The 22,777-nt window shown below is 38.2% G+C and overlaps 4 protein-coding genes across 7 annotated transcripts in view; 3 read left to right on the top strand and 1 right to left on the bottom strand.

The window, feature by feature from the left end:
- The window catches only part of cdca9 (cell division cycle associated 9), a 5,340-nt gene extending 2,452 nt beyond the window's left edge, over window positions 1–2,888 (top strand). Inside the window, exons 5-10 of the mRNA XM_058381894.1 lie at window positions 419–483; window positions 567–616; window positions 1,262–1,348; window positions 2,022–2,094; window positions 2,174–2,260; window positions 2,334–2,888. Of these exons, the coding sequence (XP_058237877.1) occupies window positions 419–483; window positions 567–616; window positions 1,262–1,348; window positions 2,022–2,094; window positions 2,174–2,260; window positions 2,334–2,384 (413 nt within the window). The 3' untranslated portion in view covers window positions 2,385–2,888. The remainder of the gene's footprint in view (window positions 1–418; window positions 484–566; window positions 617–1,261; window positions 1,349–2,021; window positions 2,095–2,173; window positions 2,261–2,333) is intronic.
- Window positions 2,889–3,212: 324 nt separating this feature from the next.
- On the bottom strand, window positions 3,213–11,337 carry dnaja2a (DnaJ heat shock protein family (Hsp40) member A2a). Its single transcript, XM_058381893.1, has 9 exons — window positions 11,179–11,337; window positions 8,193–8,252; window positions 7,734–7,960; window positions 7,486–7,566; window positions 6,939–7,072; window positions 6,623–6,819; window positions 4,955–5,099; window positions 4,737–4,864; window positions 3,213–4,242 (listed from the first exon to the last, which is right to left on the bottom strand). Exons 1-9 carry the CDS (start codon window positions 11,254–11,256, stop codon window positions 4,054–4,056), a joined length of 1,239 nt encoding a protein of 412 aa, XP_058237876.1. The 5' UTR covers window positions 11,257–11,337; the 3' UTR covers window positions 3,213–4,053.
- A 1,370-nt stretch (window positions 11,338–12,707) lies between these two features.
- LOC131347854 (uncharacterized) lies at window positions 12,708–17,532 on the top strand. 3 transcript variants are annotated; one of them, XM_058382283.1, is made up of 8 exons: window positions 12,708–12,938; window positions 13,713–13,740; window positions 13,836–13,861; window positions 15,142–15,169; window positions 15,263–15,288; window positions 15,770–15,797; window positions 15,932–16,132; window positions 16,240–17,532. In XM_058382283.1, the coding sequence occupies exons 1-8, from the start codon at window positions 12,873–12,875 to the stop codon at window positions 16,464–16,466; spliced, it is 630 nt and encodes a 209-aa protein (XP_058238266.1). In that variant the 5' UTR covers window positions 12,708–12,872; the 3' UTR covers window positions 16,467–17,532. The 3 variants fall into 3 exon arrangements, with proteins under 3 accessions (XP_058238266.1, XP_058238265.1, XP_058238267.1); XM_058382282.1 differs by having other exon boundaries at window positions 12,709–12,938; window positions 15,758–15,797; window positions 16,240–17,531; XM_058382284.1 differs by lacking the exons at window positions 13,713–13,740; window positions 13,836–13,861 and having other exon boundaries at window positions 12,709–12,938; window positions 15,758–15,797; window positions 16,240–17,531.
- A 724-nt stretch (window positions 17,533–18,256) lies between these two features.
- Window positions 18,257–22,546, top strand: LOC131347855 (uncharacterized). 2 transcript variants are annotated; one of them, XM_058382286.1, is made up of 7 exons: window positions 18,257–18,451; window positions 18,900–18,930; window positions 19,067–19,110; window positions 19,860–19,898; window positions 19,995–20,022; window positions 20,159–20,362; window positions 20,481–22,546. In XM_058382286.1, the coding sequence occupies exons 1-7, from the start codon at window positions 18,386–18,388 to the stop codon at window positions 20,705–20,707; spliced, it is 639 nt and encodes a 212-aa protein (XP_058238269.1). In that variant the 5' UTR covers window positions 18,257–18,385; the 3' UTR covers window positions 20,708–22,546. The 2 variants fall into 2 exon arrangements, with proteins under 2 accessions (XP_058238269.1, XP_058238268.1); XM_058382285.1 differs by having other exon boundaries at window positions 18,259–18,451; window positions 19,857–19,898.
- Window positions 22,547–22,777: the final 231 nt, after the last annotated feature.

The following is a 22,777-nucleotide window of genomic DNA, read 5'->3' as shown; positions in this document are numbered from 1 at the left end:
AGTCTTGTGTATAGATGGGAGTTGCACCATGGTCCTGGAGAAATGGCATTTTGCTCCATTATATAAGCACATGTCTTTTTAAAATAATTCTAAATGTATCACGCAAATGTTAAAGGATAATCCCAGCTCTCCCATGCTGAAACTTGTTGCCTTTTTGAACATTGTCATGTTGGACTGGTGTTCTCCCTCTTTGGTGGATGCATAAGTTTTAGTTCCTGTTTAAATATGCAAAGCAATCCAGTTACGGTTTTTGTCTTGCTAAAAAAAAATGATTTAGCATAAATGGAGCATGTTTGCTTGCATAAACATTAAACACCTCAGAGCTTTGTTCAGGTTCAAAATGTCTAAATGCAGAAATTTCATTTTGGTTGTCTAAATTAGTGTACTGATCATATGCGTGACCTCTTCCGTCCTTAAGGTAAGGCGAGTACCACAACGCCAGCACACAGATCCACCGGTGCAGGAAAGACGGATGACGATAAGGTACAAAGCCTTCACATGGAGTGTGTGCTGGCTCACCTTTTAAATAATTGTCTAACTTTTTTTGTTTTTTTGTTTTAATGCAGAGAAGGCCCAGGAAGAAAATGCAGCCGAGTAACAGCACTGGGAATCTAAGGTCTTGCAACAGAGATCCTAGACAATGTCCAACATCCAGGAAGACGTGTACTACTGTTGCTATTGAACAAATTCAGACAAGTCTGCCCATATTTACCTGCATCACGCACACAAGCTAATGTGGGCAAGTGGTAGCTCAGTGGTTAAGGCATCGGACTATTGATCCGAAGGTCAGGAGTTCAAATTCCAGGACCACCAAGCTGCTACCACTAGGCCCCTTGACCCTTAATTGCTTAGTTGTATAAATGAGAGAAAATGCAAGTCTCTCTGGATAAGGGCATCTGCCAAATGCTGTACATGTAAATAATAGCAGTATATTAAATGTTCTATAAATCAAAGGTATAGAAAAAAGTGTAGTGTTCAGAGACTGATGTGGAACACCCACTATAAAGATTCAACCCTTTTTTACATTTGTTGAGTGGTTACAGCTCTGTATGTGAAATACCCTGAAACTAAAGGTTACCACTTGTGCAGTATGTTTATGTATTTATTGATTTTATATCCAATGTTTTCAAATCAAAATTAACCATAGTGTGATTCAGTGCTGCAGTACAAAATGTATCCAGCAGGTGGCGACTAAAATAAAGTTTAAATAACTTTTTAAGAAGTTATTTAAAGGCTGTAAAGTTTTGGTTTTCTTTTGCAGATGTCTCTCAACAGTCAGTTCCAAACGAACTCAAGGCCGTGTGATGAAGCTGAGTGACCAAGCTGTTCTGCTAGGTGGTAATATGAGGTAAGACTTTAATATTAAACACAGATTGGTCTTTTGAATCGACAGCATACCTCTAGTACACTATTGCCAAAAGTTTTGGGACACCCCTCCGGACCATTAGGATGAATTGGAGCAGAAACTGTGAGCCAGGCCAAAACTGGGACGTCTGCCTTTACATGCACATGAATGTAATATGGAGTTGTCCCGCCCTTTACAGCTATAACGGCTTCAACGCTGCTGGGAAGGCTTTCCACAAGGTTTAGGAGTGTGTTTATGGGCATTTTTGACCATTCCTCTAGAAGCGCATTTGTGAGGTCACTGATGGAGAAGGTCTGGCTCACAGTCTCCCCTATAATTCATCCCAAAAAAGGTGTTCTATGGGGTTGAGGTCAGGACTCTGTGCAGGCCAGTCAAGTTCCTCCACACCAAACTCACTCATCCATGTCTTTATGGACCTTGCTTTGGTCACTGGTGTGCAGTCATGTTGGAACAGGAAGGGGTCATCCCCAAACTGTTCCCACAAAGTTGGGAGCATGAAATTGTCCAAAATGTCTTGGTATGAAGCTGAAGCATTAAGAGTTCCTTTCACTGGAACTAAGGGGCCGAGCCCAACCCCTGAAAAACACCTGAAGTCAATGATTTGGAGGGGTGTCCCAATACTTTTGCAAATATAGTGCATGTATGGTTATTACAGGTTACAGAGTCGGTCACTTAGTGATGATCTCTCGGGACTTGCTACTGCCACCATCACCACCTCTCTTGGAGAGGTAAGGGCAAATATCTTGGGTTTAGTCTTGAAAAATTGAATATAGTTGGTAGTGTGTGTGTGTCTTGTTTTCCTGCCAGACTTTGTTCCTTTCTGAGGAGACCAAAGATGAAGTCAAACTTGAACTTCTGGATGAGTTGGCTTTATGCCAGATGCAAAAGATTAAGGTGAGGGACTTATAAATGCTGGTGCAGTGTGATTTAGTGCTTGATATTAATTTATTTAAATATCTGCTTTCAGGAGCTGATGGAGTACCTGTGCAACAAAGTCAAGTTAAACAATACTCACTGATGTCTTGGCACTGAAGAACTGATTTTAATGTTCAAATATTCTAATATAATAAATAACTGTGTAATCTTTTCTACTGGAGTACTTTTGGTGAACTGCGGATCGAGTTGCTGAACTGTAGAATAGGTGTTTTTTTTTTTTTTTTTTTTTTTTTTGGAAAATCTATTATGTAAAATTCCACAAAACATTCAGGAGACATAAAATTTCCTCAGGAAGTACAGCTTGAGCTCTTAATGTTATATATAAACAGAAAGTGCAATGTTAAGTGTGAGGAAAAGAGAATAAAACCATAAGACATGCTGTTAAAAGAAACCCAATCATTACACCACCTCTCTGATTACAATTTTTTGACAATGTAATAAACTTAATGGCTTTATGGGGTTGATGTTGGTCATAACTGACACCCTACATGTTCCTGGAATTGGCTTATTTAGTACCATGGCATCTCTGTGGTTAAGGCATTAAAGTCCTGATTCTACTGGTCTGAAGGTTGTGTTTTCGATATCAGGACCACCACTCACTCCCGGGCCCTTAAGCAAGACCTGTAACCCTCAATTGCTCAGTTGTATTAATGAGAAAATGTAAGTTGCTCAGGGACATGAAGGTTATATGCCATAAATGTAAACTTATGCTGCTAGCTACATTTACTTCATCTGAGCTTTTACCTAATGAAGTTGTAAGCCTGATTTTAGCTTTTGTAATCTTCCTTGAGAGACCATGAACTGGCAAATTTACACAAAATGTAAATAAATATCTGATCATTGTGGTAGCTTAGACATGAGAAACTGAAAAAAACTTGAGAAAAGCAAAAGAAAGGACAGACTACATTGCTTTTGGCGAGATACTGTTTTTATTTAACAACTTCATAAACTTTTTCACAGAAGTTAAACGCCTACAGCTGCTTTCCACCCACTTGAATTATACGATTTTTATTTAATTTGGATGTTTCAGTGCTTTCCCAGCATGCACCTGGGCTGAAGACAGATACAGGCAAGTGAAGGATTTTTATTTAAACTACATCATAATTGCAGCTTGTAAAGCTTAAATGACAAACACTTTTATACACAATGCTGTAGACTTGTTCCAATTCTTAAAATATAACAGAAAGGGAAAAAAAACAAAGTAAAAATCTACAAAGTAAAGTGGTAAAAATCAAGCACAAGTACATACAAACCAACCTAAAAATGTGATGCGTATTATGTCCCAAAGGTGTTTTTGTCTTAAAGGACTTTTCTCTTTTACGGTCTCTTTCTCTCTCTCTCTCTCTCGCGCACACACACACACACAAACACACTCTTTACAAATAAAGAGGCTTGAGTCCAAGGCCAGAACTGCACGTTGGGATTAGTTTTAAATTAACTCTAAATACTATGCTGACAGCAGCAACAACAAAAATAATGCAAGTTACCCACTGAGTAAAAGAGAAATGACCTTTTACTCCTCCGTCTGAGGTTGCCTATACAGGGAACTAGAAGGGGAGGATGTCAGAGAGGAAGGGGGAGGAGCTACAGGCTCATATGTGCGTTCGCTAGGGAAAGCAGCGTACTCGCTGTTGAAGGCGAACCCTGATCAGACGGAGGAAAAAAACAGCCACACCTTTGTTGATCTGATGTTGTGCAACTAGAACATTTTTTTTCCTTCTCTGGATCCAGACAGGTTGGGATGGTCATGCTTACTGATGGGCGCACTGCACCCCCGGGCCGTGATGGCCGCCCTCCTCGTCAGAGCTGTCGTTGTAGGCTTCGCGTCGATGGCTGCCGGATGAGCTCTGGCTGATGTCGAATTCCTGCAGGTCCACCTCCTCTGCGTCGCCGGAGATTACAGGCGCCTCGGAGCGTGAGGGCAGCAGATCCTCCAATTCCTGCAGGCGAAGAGATGATTATTGGGCTTTAATTAACATAGTCTGGTCAAACCACGCAGTTAATATGTTAAACATTTTACCAACGCTCCTCAAACTTACCATATGGTGAGATTCACTAGTAACAATAAAAACAAATCTAACTTAGAGACATGGTCATGACAGTAATTTACAAACAGACCTTCTTAAATATTTTCATATCTTTTACTAAAGTGCAGCAATTTTGACTTCATATTGATCAATGCCTGTGGAAAACTGCCAGTCCTCCATAACAGACTAGTGTCTCGATGTTTGTTTCAGCGTGTCCACATTTCCTAAGGCAATAGAGTCCTGACTGACAAAATTAAAGTATGCAAACGTGTCACACGATGAGGGAAAAACATGTTTGAATATCTACCCCAGTCCTCTGGACTCACAGCTTTACTGAATCCTGTATTCAAACTATCTTCACTTAGGAGTCAAATAATGGCCTTCATTTATATAATCATTGCACTCACAATTAGTTTCTCTGGACTGATCCAGTTGTTTTCTGGAAACTGAACTTCAAACTTGATGTACAGGTCTCCTTTCTCGAAGGGGTTGCGGTAATGTGGCATCCCCTCACCTCTCACAACTCTGAGGGAACCTACAACATGCAAACACACATACATTTACATAACACACTCTGCATGACAAAACAAACATGTTTGAGCACACACATTTGCACATCACTCACCAGGCTCAATGACTTTCCCAACTGGGTACTTCACCACAATCTGTCTGCCATCCAGATGTTTCAGGACGAACTGAAAACCACAAAGTGCTTCGACCAGGCCTATCTTGTGGGTCATGTGCAGATCGTGTCCTTCTCTTCTGAACGTCTAGAAAAGACGTGAGAACAAAAAGGAAGATGATTACAGAATCTAGGTACATACATATGCACACATGCCTAAAATCAGATGAACACATTTTACATACAATGATATAAATCAGATATTAGAACGCAGCAGGTCTGTGAATCAGATAAAAATAAAGGTGCATTAGATCAAGACCTTCAAAACCAAGTTTCCACCAGTAAACTACTCAACTCCACCTCCCATTTTTATTAGAAAGCTCTGCCCCAGGATCTAAAATGTCTGCCAGATTTAAGCCTTCTGGACTAGAAGTCAGTTTTCCCATACGTTTTCTTTTCCCAGATACACTTGTGCTGAGGCCCATCATCTTAATCATCATGTTCTACATATTTTCCATGTAATTTGTAAATAAGCAAGGGGAAGAAAATAATTAAAAGAGAGTCATTGTACTCATACAGTCTCTCTGGGGGGAAAAGGAACAAAAACCAACAAATATAGAACGAGAAGATTTAAGCAAAGCAAATAAGCTCATTTACTGGAATGACATTTACTTGTAAGAGTCACTCAATGCTTAAAAGCTTCCAGTTTGCATAAAAAATTCAAAACCCATGGTTGCTTATCAACATGGCAATCACAATGACGTTGCCTTGATATTCAACAGTGAAGACTTTGCTAAAATAGCGCGTCCCCTTAAGCCCTCTCTCATCGGTTTCCATGAAAGCTTGCGTCAGCATGATCTGCCAGGCTATTTTGAAGAGGGCTTCAGAAGCTTCTAGGCCTGGAGGTGACAGGAACACAGAGTCAGACAGACAAAGAGGCGTCGACGTCTGACCGAAACAACTACCATACGTGGATGATAAAAATAAACCATTTCCACTGGACCTGTATCCCTGTACACCATCACTATTACATGCTTCATCTAACAGACCTTTTAAGAGCTACATAAAACACTGCTTTTTTTATTTACAGATGGAGAAGTGCTTATGAGCAGAAACTGGTGATGGGCGAGATCTGAAGAATGGACCATAGCATGGTCACTACACTCAGTCACTGCAATCTGCGTTGCTAAACACACATTCAGGTCTTACCATCCATCCAGCAAATTCGTATTGATGCACTATAAGGCCAAAAATAAGTGTACCTGACCATCACATCTAACCTTTTCCAAAGTTAGAAGTACACAAATGTGCAGAATGCCTACATTGCAATTTCCCTTTACCAGAACCATGAGGCCCAAACTTGTTCCAGCATGACAATGCCCCTGAGGTGTATGTTAAGGTTGGAGTGGAGGAACTTGAGTGTCTGGTACAAAGCCTCGACACCTGTGAAATAAACTGGATCTTCAACGATATCCCAACATCAACATAAACCTAATCTCACCAATACTCTTGTAGCAGAATAAACACAGAACCTCACAGCCACGATCCAAAATCTAGCAAAAAAACTTCCCAGGAGAGTTGAGGTTCGAGAAAATTCTCCATGTAGTTCTGTATTGTATTTAGTGTTCTAAGAATAGAGGGATGCTGTGGTGGTGCAGATGAGCCTCATACCTTGTGATCCTTCTCCTGCAGGACGAGAATGATGTCTCCAGGCTCCAAACCCGGCGCCTGATCCGCTTCTCCTCCGAAGGTGATCTTCTGCTCGTGTCTCATGCCTTTGTCCACGTGCACCTCCAGGATCTTTACCTCCTTCACCACTTTCTTCCCCTCGCATTTTTTACAGCGGTCTTTCTCACTGATCACCTCACCTGCAAACACATTGATGGTTTACACACTTATAAAACGGTGCACCAATAGGAAATCAGTTCTGAGTCACAGACTATAAAAAGTGAGCTGGTCTGGGTTTAAGCTCTACTGGAACACGTACCTTCACCATTGCAGTCAGAGCAGACAGACTGCATCTGTTGGACCATGCCAGGAGCCAGCTGTCTGATCATGACGCGCATACCACGCCCCCTGCAGGTCGTACACTTCTGCACAGCGCCAGTCTTCCCTCCCTGGCTGCAAACACAAAAAACAAAATTTATTCTATACAGCACTACACGGCCCTGTCAATCTTAAAGCTGCCTGACCAGGTGTTGATTAATGTTCAATTACAGCAGCCATGACAGCTGCTAACATTATTGTTTCTATAGTAACAGCTCATTCACAAGGAACCACAAAAATGGATCAAAAACGTGTAATTCATACAGTTACGGTTTCTATAAGTGTATATTTTCTTTTCAGAGGAGTTAAACACTTTAGGACATACTGTTTTTGGAAAATAATCAACTCTAATAGTAAATCTGCTTCATTACCATGTCTATAAAAATACTACACATTTTACTCCTTATTCATCATAATTCATATAAACAACTGACAGCATAAATATTCTGGTGATACTTAGTGACATGGCTGACTAAATAAACACTTACCCATTACAAGTGCTACACAGGACGTTCTTGCTCAGTTGTAATTTGGTTGTTTTCCCATTATACAGATCTTCAAGTGATACTCTAAACATAACGAGAAAAAAACATCAAAAAATGATAATCAGTATACTACTCACTATTAAGATCGTACTTCCTAAAAAAAATTAGAACAGCACTAAAAATAGGTTAGCACCCATTATGACATTTTCCATTTCCTAAATAGAAGAAAAAAAACCCCCCAAGTGACTCACTTGAGAGGGTGCACCATGTCCTCCCCTCTCCGCCGGCCACCATTCCGGCTGCGCCCATGACCACCCATGAAGCCGAAGAGACCACCGCCGAAAATGTGAGAGAAGATGTCGTCCATGCCGGGTCCTCCTCCGCCCCCTTCTCGCAGGCCTTGCTCTCCATAGCGGTCGTACAGTTCCTTCTTCTCTGGGTTAGTTAACACCTCGTAAGCAAAGCTGATCTCTTTGAACTGAAAGCAAAATGAGATAAAAACCTTCAATAGTCTCCGAGCTCAAATATAATTCCATAACATTCTGTGAATTGTTTCTTAAATACTGATTACACTAAATAGCCAGAAAAATCTGTATTCTGTTAGGAGCTTTGTGCTACACAAAACAAGATCTTTCTAATCCCCAGGAGCGTAAATTTACATTACATTTCACTTCTAATAAGCAGTACAGCATGTTTCGATAAACCCTTACCTTGTCTCCAGCATTTGGGTTCTTGTCAGGGTGATATTCCTTTGCTAATTTGCGATAGGCCTGAAATAAATGTACATTACAAATGTTTAGACACGCACCATCAGGACTAAACCTAAACTTTTTGAAAAAGTGGTCCATCATGAAAGCAGATGATCTCATAACTGAACGGTGAGGTTGTGTGTTTAATTACAAAACTATCATGTTTAATCACTTCATGGTACAGGAGGTGTTTATCAGCCACCCTGTACATTTTTATTACTTATTATTCTGTTACATACATTTATATTTTTTCTTTATATTTCTATATTATGTTATATCCAGCATTGCGATATGGAACTGTTTTTTTCTTGTTATTACTGACATTAACAATTTGAAATCCAACACACAGCATCTTTCAATTAAAAATAAAAAAGAAACAAAAACACACCTTCAGGACAATCAGTCCATCATGGTCAGTCACAATTTTCTATGTTGACAACGGGGGATAGCAGTAAAAAACCCTCATATTTAGGATTGGGTAAGGAGTTATAAATCTTATCCAGGAAACACTATTGTAGCTACAGGCTTTCATTTTAGATAAGCAAGAATCACACTTTCTACTTATTCCACTTACACTATATTGCCAAAAGTTTCGGAACACCCCTCTATATAATTGAATTCAGGTGTTGGGCCCTTAGACACTGTCAAAGTTTCCTCCACACCAAACTCACTCATCCATGTCTTTATGGACCTTGCTTTGGTCACTGGTGTGCAGTCATGTTGGAACAGGAAGGGGTCATCCCCAAACTGTTCCCACGAAGTTGGGAGCATGAAATTGTCCAAAATGTCTTGGTATGAAGCTGAAGCATTAAGAGTTCCTTTCACTGGAACTAAGGGGTGGAGCCCAACCCCTGAATTCAATGATTTGGAGGGGTGTCCCAAAACTTTTAGCAATATATTGTATTTGCACCAGTTCACCGTATTCTCTGAAAGTAGAAGAGCCAAACAAGAGGAATAAAATCTAGTTCAACACTATTTTTAAGGTAAATTTTTTTTTACTTACAGCCTTAAAAAATGTGATAGTTCTTGAGCACTTTTATTAATGTTATAACTTGTGCCATTGTTGCAAGTTTTGGACTGAGACCGCTTTAGTGATTTTATTTCAAACCTCATCTCCCTGACAACCCATCACCACTGCCCACCAATAACCAATCACCAGTGTTTCCAAAAACTAATCGCTGACCCAAATAAAAAAAACAAAAAACTTTACAATTCATATGGTTTACATTTACATGTAAACTTACGGGTTATATGTAGACACTCAAAATGTCTTCTCAATTCTATTTGCTATAAAGTACATTAACTATCTGAAGAACCTTTCTCTAGAGTTGTGACTACACTCCAGGGTCTTAAAGGATTTAGATCGGTACAACCCTTTCTTTAAAAATCTTGGGATTCCTTAAAAGGCACAAAATGTTGGTGGTAAGTGGAACCTTTACTCTGAGCCTCTCTACACTGGCTCTAATCAAACTGGTTCCTTGGAGATTTGTTCCTTGTTCATCCTTCTGCAACACCTCTGATCCTCACCTGGACTTCCTGGCCACTTTCTGGTTTATAAGCAGTTCATGGACATTCAGTCATTGTGAAGCTTGGCTGATGTTTCACTATGACCGCTTCAACACTGAAATATTAAAACTCATGTCATATTTTGTCAATCACTTGTGTGGTGCCACGACTACTTCATTATAAATATTACCGTTATATAACTCTTTCTTCTGGAAAAAACATCAGTTACATCGTATGCAAATGAACATGCAGATTAACCAGTGACGCCATATTCGCGATTTTCCCCATAAAACTCCCCTGATAACGCAGCGTGTTGACACGCGAGTTTTAAAACCGATAATAAAACACCGCGTGAGGCAGTTAACCTGCTAACGATTTGGTTAAGACGTAAACTGTTGAAGAGTGTGAGAGAAAGCGAAGAAAACGTGCTCATACCCTGTAAGAGTGATGGTGAAATTGCGTAACCGATCTTTTATAGCGAACAACTTTTGTTAGCTTCACTCCGGTAGTTAGCTATAGATAGCCTGTTAGCAAGCAACACGTTTCTGCTTGATGATAGTTAGCTAGTTAAGTAGTTTTCCCGTTTGGCTTGATGATCGTTAGCTAGTTAGAGTCCCCCCCTCATAACCACGGCAAAGAGATCCGTGTGAAGTTTATTAAACTGCTGTATTTATTTATTTAATTTTCCACATGACTAGAATATAAAGACAACGAAAATCAGGCCTGCTACATACTAAAGCACAGAGCTAGCTAGTTGACCCATTTCTTTTCTTTTTTTAAAAAAAATAAAATGACTCAAAGTCATTTATTTCGTCACACCGAAAATGACGTCATGCGCACACACACTTCCAAATGTTTTAAGTAAATGTTATGTAGTTTGTCGGGGTGTGTGTTTTAATGTGGCCAATTTCTCACGAAAGAAAACGCTATGCTAGCCAAAGCCGGTGAACAGGCCGGTTTAACAACGGTATGCTAATCACGCTAGTGCTGGCTAGTTAACAAGAAACGTTCCAGCTAAATTTGGCTCAATTAAATTCGTTAAAGATATATACACAGCTAGTTAAGTAAAGAGTACATATATAACCGCAAAAAACCGTATAAAATGTGTTTGTATAATAAAGCACAGGTGCCGGCTAAATCTACTAGGCCTCGTTGCAGACATACGGCGTTATCAAGAGTCGCATCCCAAATCGCTTCCTAGAGCACTACATAGTGCGCAAAAGCTAATACAGTCAGCGCCTCTGTAGTGCACTCAGACATGAAGTGCGCGTCAATTCGGACTACGGCGCCCGCTCCTGCTAGCAGAGCAGCTAACTGGCTAATCCGTCCTTCCTGATTCGGATAGCCACACACGGAGTCGGGTTGAGGGTTGAAATAAGCGGCGCGGCAGCGTTTCTAGACGGTGTACAGGCAGAGAACAGTTTATAAAACTTTCATTCACCTTTTTGAGCTCGTTTTCGGACGCCGAAGGAGACACACCGAGAATGTCGTACAGTTTTGTGTCAGCAACGTTCGCCATGGTGAAGCTCAGCGCAGGGAGGTGAAGAGAGGAAACTGACGCATGCGCGATGGGACTACTTTAACCTCCGCTCTATGAGGGAGATGTATGCGCATGCGCAATGTGACGCATGTGATGCTTCATTCAAGATCTCCGTCAGCTATTGTGAAAGCACGTTTCCGAATTAAGTTGCACTGAAGATGAAATTCGTTTTTAAGTTTTGAATATTGTATATTATAGCTTTAGACATTTCAGTGAAATGTTTTTTTTACAGATCCATGGTGCAACTATCGATTAGAGAAAAAACTAATGTAAAAATTAAAAATTGCCCAACAGCAATTACAGAGTCGTAAGAGTAAAATATGTTACAAATAGACGTGCAAAACCACACTTGCTATGTTCAGAAAAAGCTAAAATAATGTTTGTGACGTATTGAATTTGAGCTGAAGATATTTTCTGCACTCCGAAGTACGTAATTCACCATGTGTAATGTTATTGAACATCTGTGTGATTCAAGTCTTCAGTTTTGTTTTTCTCGAACAACTTCCATTCTTGCTTACAAGATTTGCATGTGCACGTTTTGTGACTCTCGTTATTCCTTCCCATTAAACATTCACTTCACTAGCTAGCATGCAACTGAACGCAAAACGTCACAGTTAAATAGAGGAGCTCCATCTAACTTACATGGACTTGCAAACTGAGGGGTGCAATACCGCAAATAACCAGCAGATGGAGACAGAATTACAGGACTGTTCAAGCTGAACGTGTTAAACTTAGCCCTGTCCACACGGACGCGGGTATTTGTCCGCACGCAAACGCAGCATCAGGTCACTGAAACTGAACATTTTTTAAAACTCCTGCCAGGGTGAAGTTTTTAAAAAAAAAAAAAAAAAAAGAAAGGTTGGAAAAAAAAAATGGTTTCAGTGTTATCGTGTAGACAGCGAAACCGGAGATTTTTGGCTTGTGAATAGGGTTGCCAGATTGGACTGAAGATTTCCAGCCCAACTATAGCTTAAATCCCGCCCATTTAAAAAAAAATACCAGCCCAAAATGCACACTGTTATAACTAATACAATAACAAACAGATAATAAACTGTGATAGTGGCTTAACGAGTAGAACGATTACAACAACCCGCTAATCAAGACTTGAAGTCTGACTGGACAGGACTCTCCTGAACCTTATTGGCTAAACTGAACCATATAATTAAAACGTTAACATTAGATATTACACTTTATTTAATCGTTTGAATAGAAAATTAATAAAATATCACGTTTATAGTCAAAAATAAAAACAGCCCAGATTTTATCAACCCGCCCAATGCACTTTTTCCCGGTGAGACGTGACCAAAAGAAGCCCAATTGGGCGGAAACGCGCCCAATCTGCCAACACTGCTTGTGAAGTCGGCGTCTCAGGCTTCTGATTGGCCAAATGGCTTTATGGTTGAGATTATATCGCCACCTGTTGGTTTTTCATTGCTCTTGACAGCGCTTCAGGCCGAGTTTTTGCGTGTTATTTTAGCAGGCTATATGGTCCTTAAGATGGTTTCACTTTCATTTTGAGTGTTACAGCTCTATAATATCCGAACATCGTGCCTATTGTCAGTCGTTCGTGTGGCTGAAGTTCGAAGCGCAGTAACATGGATTTATGTTCAATTTTGACATTCGTTAGAAATTTAATTAATGGCATATACGGTTGTGTTTACGTGAGTACATTTTAATGGCTTTATTACTACTTTAATGATTTAAAGGACAGACAGCTGAGTATCACAACCATAATACACTGTTATTTCATTTTCTGCATACACGTAGATGGGTTTGTTCTATCAAAGAGTGTTTAGCTTATAAGTTTTGTTGTGGTCTGTGAATTCAGTACATTTTCTGCACTGAGGACAGACAGTGTTTCAGTATAACCCTCACATGTTTACAGAAATGAATCCAGTTGTATTTCTGTAAATGAAGCTAGATCATTTGAGGCCTTGATCAGAGTTTCCTGACAGCCAGAGCAAGGTCTTTATCTGTTGATTTATGGTTTGAACATGTATTAACTGAGACGGAGATTATATACTGTTATATCACATGCCACAGACTGAAAGTGAAATATGTTTTTCAAATTAGATTTTTGTTTTACCAACTGGCTAAACTGTGCAAGTGTCACTGTAGAGTAACTGATTTTATCTGAAAGGTTGATAGATTACTGTTTCATCTGCCACAAGACTTAGAGTTCCAGTAACTGAACATTGTTCCTAATTAATCTCCGTCCTGTGGCTGAGGTTCAAAGGACAGTACTATCAATTTACTTTGGAAAATTCTGAAATATATTTAGGCTTTACTTTTTTAATCTTAGTGATTTAACTGTTATATGGTTTAAACTACAGACATACAAGTATCACAACTATGATAGAGATTATATACTGTTATTTCACATGCCACAGACTGAAGGTGAACTTACACTTTTTTTAATTTGATTTTTGTTTTAGCGAGTGGTTGTATGGATAATACAAGCAGGTAAGTTTCTGCTACAGAGCACAGAGCTAGCATTATAACAGTTTAAGTTGTCTGTCTATAAAAAAGCAATTAACCATTTGTTAATTTTTTTCCAGTGAAGAAGACTTGGCAGTATTTTCAGGTAGATGAGTCTATTTTGTGTAGCTGTTTCTGTTCCTCCATAATTAATACTGCTGATGTAAGGAATAAAACCCTGTGTTATCAGAGACTCCTTTCATTCAGAAAAATTCACTATATCAATAACTGCACAAGATTTTTTAATCTAAGTTACATGGAGAATTAGCCGCACAAATCCCTGTGACTGAGCCGTTACTGTAGAAACAATAACGTATGAGAAAGAGTGCATTAATAAAAAACTGTAATCTGTAGCATGTGTGTAACTGTAGAATTCAGCATTACTGTGATATAACAGATTTTACCTGAAATGTTGATAGATTACTGTTTCATCTGCCACAAGTCTTCCAGTTCCAATAACTGAACATCGTTTCTAATTAATCTCCTTCCTGTGGCTGAAGTTTGAATGATAGTAATATGGTGTAATGAAAGCCCTGAAGCAGAAGATCTGGGATCCATACACTGACTTTATTGGAACAAAAAAAATAAATACAGCAAACAAATCCAAAACAGTATCCATTATCAGAGTCAGAAGAACAGGCAAAAAGTTCAGAACCTTAGTGACAATCCAGCAAACAAATCCAAAACGCACAAAGAGAGAATCAAAGTGGAGAGAATACAAACTGGGTCATACACATGACAAACTAGGAAATAATTAAAAGGCTTGGTATGTAACATGCACAAACGATACTTCTTGAAGAAGACGTCATGCGTGCTGCTTAAATGTCCATAAAACCTGAAAGTGACCTGACCCGGACATAGCTCAACATAGCTCTCCTGCTGGTTGGTAGAGGGCGTAGCCGTTCGGGATATAACATGCATTTAACTTGGAAAGTTTAAATACATTTAGGCTTTACTTCATTCACAAGAGTGATTTTACTGTTATGTGATTTATAGTACAGACAGACAAGTATCACAACTATGATAGACTGTCATTTCATTTTCTGCAGTTTCATGTAGATTGTTTTGTTCTGTCACAGAGAGGTGAGGTCAGGAGTTTCATAGTGATCTCTGGATTCAGTAAATTTCCTTGTGGAACTGAGGACAGACAGTGTTTCAGTATAACTTTCATGTGTTTACAGAAATGAATCCAGTTATATTTCTGTAAATTAAACTAGATCATTCTAGACCTTTATCAGCATTCCATTACAGCCAGAGCAAGGTCTTTTTATCTCTAGATTTATGATTTGAACATGTATTAACTGAGACAGAGATTACATACTGTTATTTCACATGCCACAGACTGAAGGTGAACTTACACTTTTTTTTATTTTATTTTTGTTTTAGCAAGTGGTTGTATGGATAATACAAGCAGGTAAGTTTCTAATACAGAGCACAGAGCTAGCATTATAACAGTTTAAGGTGTCTATAAAAAAGGCAATTAACCATTTATTTACTTTTATTCCAGTGAAGAAGACTTGGCAGTATTTTCAGGTAGATAATTGTTATTGCATTCTATAGACTCACTAAGCAAATCACTTAAATGTCCCAGTAATGGATTAAATGTCTATTTTGTGTAGCTGTTTCTGTTCCTCCATAAGTAGTATTTCTGATGTAAGGAATAAAACCCTGTGTTATCAGAGACTCCTTTCATTCAGAAAAATTCACTATATCAACAACTGCATAAGAATTTTATCTAGTTACATGGAGAATTAGCCGCACAAATCCCTGTGACTGAGCCGTTACTATAGAAACAATAATGTATGAGAACGAGTGCATTAATAAAAAACTGTAAACTGTAGCATGTGTGAGAATCCAGCCTCACTTTGGTATAAGTGATTTTATCTAAAAGGTTGATAGATTACTGTATCATCTGAAAACACATTGTGATTGTTAGTGCACAGATGGGCTGGTTGGATTATTTCAGAAACTGAAGCTTGATTGTTTTGATCTTCATTTACAGTCTGATTTACAGGGATGGATATACTTTATTCTCAAGATAGGTAGGCTTCCTGTACTGCCAAATTCAAGTATTAATTATGTATCGATGATACTGTATATATCATATACGTTGAAAATTTAAATTGCAACATATGCCATTTTCTGTACTTCTCTGGCCTTCTGAATTCTGTTTCAGTCGGATGGTCAAAAGGGCCCAGATTCCACATTATGGCCATTGGGAATGATATGAATTGTCACAAGAACATTTTGAGTCATCTGGGTATCAGTCCCAAAAACAAAGGGATCTCTGGGGATCAGAGTGATGTAATTATCGCTTTTGTCCCGATTGTGTCTCGAGCTGGAACGGACATTCAAGCCGCTCTTCAGAAGATACCAGGTAATTGTTCTGAGGAAAAAGAGATTAATATTTTCATGGCATGTGCTTAAAAATTCATTTTTTCTGAAACGAAAATTTTACGGTAGTTATTATATTTTCCTTTCTAGAAAACCGGCCTGTTGTTTTCATGGTGCTCCATCACACGTATGATCCGGATTATGTTGCTCCAGTAAGCAGCCGAACAATTCACAGGAGCAATGTATTCTCAGTGGACTTGCTCTTTCATGAAGACCAGGGAGTGCTGAAATGCAAAAGTAACACAGAGGCACTGGATAAAGCAAAATATTATTTACAAAACATAAAGGTGAATTACAATCATAAATTGCAGTGCTAGGATGGTTTTATGCTGGAAATGAATGTTTACACCTTGATGCTTTATTGCCCTGAATCTGATTACACCGCTGTAGCTCTCAATGTCTAGACACAACTTTTTCCTGGAAATTGAGATATGATTTGTGCAGATCATTAATAGCACAGATACATAATTTAACTGTTTGTCTTTCAGCTTAAGACATACTCATGTTGTACCTTACACTGTATATCACAGTCATCCTTGCAGCAAAATTATTTTAATTTGTCATATGTACAGATAATAAATATCTCCTTACAAAAACATTTCTAAAGCAACTGTGCTAGAAAATTAATCAACACCAGTCAGAATTAAGCATTGAACCTCACTGTATTACAAGATGATTAAAAGCATGATTATGGCTGAAGGTTTGTGGACGTCTATATGTTCCTTTTGAACATTATCTTCATTTTATATGAAACTTCTATAATAAACTTTTCTGGAAGGCTTTCCACTAGCTGTTGGAGCGTGGGTGTGGAGGTTGTGTTTATTTGTTCATTCAGCTACAAGAGCATTAGTGAGATCAGACTCTGATGTTGGGATGTTGAGGAGACTCTAGTTCCAGTTCATCCTAAAGGTGTTCATTGGGGTTGAGTCAGACTCAGGGGTCTGTGCAGGATACTCCAACCTTCACCTCCACACCATGTCTTCATGAAGCTCTGTGTTTTGGGCAAAGGGGCATTGTCATGCTGGAACAGTGTGTGACCACAGTGAAGGGAAACTCAATAATGCTTTCTGTACACTTGTGTGCTTCTGAATTTGTGGCAACAATTTTTGAGAAGAATACTTTATACTTTAAAGCATATTTTGTATTTTTGTATGAATGTGATCCAACTAAAGAAATCATATTTAGCTTTAGATTGTACTGCTGTCTAATAATAGCAATTTAATGTTGATATTTTTTTGTGTTTAGAGACAAAATATTAAAAATAGTGACAATTTTATTCTACACACACACACACACACACACACACCAAAATATTATTTAAATATTATATTAATATTATTTAAGAAGTTTATGTGGTTTAGAAGAGAGTTATTTTCCAGAATTCAATGAACATCTCTAAAAGTTACTGATATCTATTTTTTCTGCAATATTCAGAATAAATCATGTTATCAATCCCATAGTTTGTTGACCTTTTTATTTTAACACTTGCATTACGCAGTTAGACAGCAATGGTCAATGCTGGCATCCTTAAGCTGTCTATAGTTTAAACCTTTTACAAGTGTTCCCTTATCAGAAAGACCCTCAAACACACCAACAGTTTGGTGTGAGTTCATAAACATTACATAAAGGCCACAGGCTTTAAGCCCGGGTTTTTACAGCAAGACACGGAATATATTTTTGATGTTGCAGCTTCGGTGCGTATCAAAGCTTAACAGACACACAGATCTGCAGTACGGTGTAAACAGGAAGTAGTTGTACAAATGTGTGTTATTTATTCATTTATTTTTTACAATTTGAATCTGAAATAGATTGCTAGTTAACTAGCTATAAGATAATAAGATAATAAGATATCAGATAATAATATAAGTGTAGAAGTATTAATACTTGCAAACCGATGATTGCAGTACCAGAAATATCCAGCAGAATTACAGGACTGTTTATGTTCCGCTCTTCACTACTGTACACCAGTTAATAGAACGTGTTAAACTTAGACAATAAGACATATTTACTATAATATACACAATGCATGGGTCGTTTCCTGGACAATGCGGTAAAATTACAATGTTATTATGCTATAATGTAGAAAAATATACACCAGAACAGGGACTGTTATTTTAGCAGGCTATATGGTCCTTAAGATGGTTTCACTTTCATTTTGAGTGTTACAGCTCTATAATATCCGAACATCGTGCCTATTGTCAGTCGTTCGTGTGGCTGAAGTTCGAAGCGCAGTAACATGGATTTATGTTCAATTTTGACATTCGTTAGAAATTTAATTAATGGCATATACGGTTGTGTTTACGTGAGTACATTTTAATGGCTTTATTACTACTTTAATGATTTAAAGGACAGACAGCTGAGTATCACAACCATAATACACTGTTATTTCATTTTCTGCATACACGTAGATGGGTTTGTTCTATCAAAGAGTGTTTAGCTTATAAGTTTTATTGTGGTCTGTGAATTCAGTACATTTTCTGAACTGAGGACAGACCATGTTTCAGTATAACCGTCACATGTTTACAGAAATGATTCGAATTGTGTTTCTGTTAATGAAGCTAGATCATTCTAGGCCTTTCTTAGAATTCCATGAAAGCCAGAGCAAGGTCTTTTTATCTTTAGGTTTATGATTTGAACATGACTATATTAACTGATACATGGAGATTATGTTTGTTATATCACATGCCACGGATTTGCAGACTGTGGGTGAACTTATACTTTCTATGTATTTATTTATTTATTTATTTTAGGAATGTTTCTGTAATAGGGAACTAAATTTAGGTAAGTTTTTTTCTGCTCCAGAGCACAGAGCTGATTTTATAACAGTCTGTTGTGTTTATATAAAAAGGCAATTAAGTTTATTTATTTATTTATTTATTTATTTATTTATTTATTTATTTATTTATTTATTTTCTAGGTTATCACCGTTTGTCAAATAGGCCCAGATCACATTCCATTCAGGTAAATAATTGGTATCGCATTCTATAGACTAATTAAGCAAATTAGTTAAATGTCCTATTGATGAAGTAAATGTCTCTTTTGTGTAGATGTGTTTGTTCATCCATAACAGGGTGACAGGGTGGGGTGATAAAGCAGAGTCACTGCCCCATCCTGAAGTTAATGAATTTCAAATATCAGCATGTCCCAAAGTATTTATTTCTTTTTAGATCACAGCAATTTACCACTGCAAAATTTTTTAAAGACACATTGTATGTTTCATTCAAATATATTTACATTTAATGTTATGGAACATTCATGAAAAAAGTTAGTTCTTGTTATCACTAATACTACAGCAGCTATAAACTTCATTCCCTCACCAGCCAATTTAATTAGCCTGTTAATTAGATTAAAAAGGCTGCTTTTATATTACCAAGAAAAGTGTAAACTCTTCTGTTTTGAAGATGTCTAAAAACTTTACAGCTTTTCCTCTGACAGTTACTAAACTCTAACACCGAAGACTCCTTCCATTCAGAAAAATTCACCATGCCAACAAATGCACAAGATTTTTGCCGTAGAAATCCCTGTGACTAAGTTGTTATTACTGAGACAATAACATATGAGAATGAGCACATTGATAAAAACTTGTAAACAGTAGCATGGGTGTAACTGTAGAATTCAGCAGCACTGTGGTATAACTGGTTTTACCTGAGAGGTTGATAGATCACTGTATGATCTGCTGCATGACTAATTCTTTAACTTCTTTGCAGCAGGAGGATGAAGTGGATTTCACACCACAAAAAAGTAAAAAGGTAAGCTTACTCTGTTATCGAGAAATCACACTGATTGAGATTGTTGGTGCAAAAATTAGCTTTCAGAAACTGAACTTAATGTTTTGGGATTTCTAGGGATATATAGAATATATAGGCAAGACAGGTAAGCTTCCTGTACTGCCAAATTCAAGTATAAATCATGTATTTATGATTAAACTGTTTATATTGTATGTATTAAAAATTTTAATTGGAACATATGCCATTTTCTGTCCTTCTCTACTTCGTAAATTCTGTTTCAGTCAGATGGTCAAAAGGGCTCAGATTCCACATTATGGTCATTGGGAATGATATGAATTGTCACAAGGACATTTTGAGTCGTCTGAGTATCATTCTGCAAGAAGATGAAGAGATCTCTGGGGATCAGAGTGACGTCATCATCGCTTTTGTCCCGATTGTGTCTCGAGCTGGAACGAACATTCAAGACGCTCTTCAGAAGATACCAGGTAATTGTTCTGAGGAGAGAAATGAGATTAAACTTTTCATGACATGTGCTTAAAAATTGAACAGTCATCTCTTCTGAAAATGAAAATTTTACTGTAGTTATTATATTTCTCTTCCTAGAAAACCGGCCTGTTGTTTTCATGGCGCTCCATCACACGTTTGATCCAAATTATATTGCTCCAGAAAGCAGACATGCGATTCAGAGGAGCAATGTATTCTCAGTGGACTTGCTCTTTCATGAAGACCAGGGAGTGCTGAACTGTTATCATAACACAAAGGCTCTGGAGGCAACAAAATATTATTTACAAAACAGCCAGGTAACAGATTTCAGTGCTTGGATGGTTTGATGCTGGAAATGAATGTTTACACCTTGCCGCTTTATTGCCCTGAATCCGATTACACCGCTGAAGGTCTGATTGTCTACTCACAACTTTTTCCTGGGAATTGAGAATTGATTTGTGCAGATCATTAATATTACAGATCGTTGAACAAAATTTAACAGTTTATCTTTCAGCTTAAAATATAATCATGTTGTACCTTGCACTGTACACCAATCAGGCATAACATTATGACCACCTGCCTAATATTGTGTTGGTCCCCCTTTTGCTGCCAAAATGGCCCTCTCCCCTCATGCACTGTGCATTTTGACACCTTTCTATCAGAACCAGCATTAACGTCCAGCAATTTGAGCAACAATAGCTGGATTGGACCCTAGCCCATGACCTTGTCTCCGGTTCACCACTGTTCCTTCCTTGGATCACTTTTGATAGATACTGACCACTGCAGACTGGGAACACCCCACAAGAGCTGCAGTTTTGGAGATGCTCTGATCCGGTGGTCTAGCCATAATAATTTGGCCTTTGTTATGCTCCCTTGCTAATATATCCCACCCACTAACAGGTGCCGTTTGCATGTTCTCCCTGTGCTTGGTGGGTTTCCTCCAGGTGCTCCGGTTTCCTCCCACAGTCCAAAGACTAGGTTGATTGGAGTCTCTAAATTGCTCATAGTGTGTGATTGTGTGAGTGAATGAGTGTGTGTGTGCCCTGAGATGAGTTGGCACTCCATCCAGGGTGTATCCTGATGCCCGATGATGCCTGAGATAGGCACAGGCTCCCCGTGACCCAAGGATAGATCGGATAAGCGGTACAGACAATGAAATGAAATGAAAACTAACAGGTGCCATGATGAGGAGATCATCAGTCTTATTCACTTCACCTCTCACTGCTCAGAATGTTATGCCTAATCGGTGAATATCACAGACATCGTTCCAGCAAAATAATTTTAATTCATCCTACATACAGATAATAAATATTTCCATACAGAAAACACCACTAAAGCAACTGTGCTAGAAAATGAATCAACACCAATCAGAATCAAACAATGAACTTCACTGTGGTATAAGATGATTATAAGCATGATTATGGCTGAAGGTTTGTGGACATCTGACCATCATACCCATATGTTCCTTTTGAACATTAGCTTCATTTTATAAAAACCTCTATAATAAACTTTTCTGGAAGGCTTTACACTAGCTGTTGGAGTGTGGCTGTTAGGGTTGTGTTCATTCATTTATAGTGCATTAGTGAGATCAGATTCTTATGCTGAGATATTGAGGAGACTTTGTTGGGGGTTGAGTCAGAGTCAGGGCTCTGTGCAGGACACTCCAGTTCTTCCACTCCAATCTTCACCTCTACACCATGTCTTCTTGAAGCTCTCTTCTTTGTGCACAGGTGCATTGTCATGCTGGAACAGGGTTTGAGTGTCTTAGCTCCAGCGAAGGGAAACAACGATCGAATTTTGGAAAAGAATCATATATGGGTGTGATTGTTAGAGGTGCACATACTTATATATTGTATATTGTGTATTTCTTTGTTAATGTAATCCAATTAAAGAAAATAAATCATATTTAGCTTTAGATTGTACTGCTTTCTAATAATCTCTCAGGTGTGATATCTTTGAAGGTGATTATATGGTAGTATTTTTTATGTTTAGAGACAAAATGTTGAAAAGAGTGACAATTTTATTCTGCACACACACACACACACACACACCAAAATATGTTTATATTATTTAAGAAGTTTAGCTGGTTTAGAAGAGAGTTATTTTCCAGAATTCTCCAAACATCTCTAAAGCTACTGATATCTAACCAAGAATTTTCTATATTTTTTCTGCAATATTGAGAATAAATGAGATCATCAATCCCAGAGTTTGTTGTCCTTTTTATTTTAACACTTGCATTACACACTTAGACAAACTAGTCAAAGCTGGCATCCTTAAGTCTTCTATGGTTCTGTGTTTATGAGTTTATAAACATTACCTGAAGGCCACAGGCTTTAAGCCCAGGTTTTTACAGCAAGACACAAAATATATTTTTGATATTGCAGCTTCAGTGAGTATCAAAGTTTAACAGACAGACA

This window comes from Hemibagrus wyckioides, linkage group LG27 (genome assembly GCF_019097595.1).
Source record: "Hemibagrus wyckioides isolate EC202008001 linkage group LG27, SWU_Hwy_1.0, whole genome shotgun sequence".
Taxonomy (NCBI): Eukaryota; Metazoa; Chordata; class Actinopteri; order Siluriformes; family Bagridae; genus Hemibagrus; species Hemibagrus wyckioides.
The sequence above is the reverse complement of the archived record's forward strand: the minus strand, read 5'-3'. Positions and strand labels throughout refer to the sequence as shown.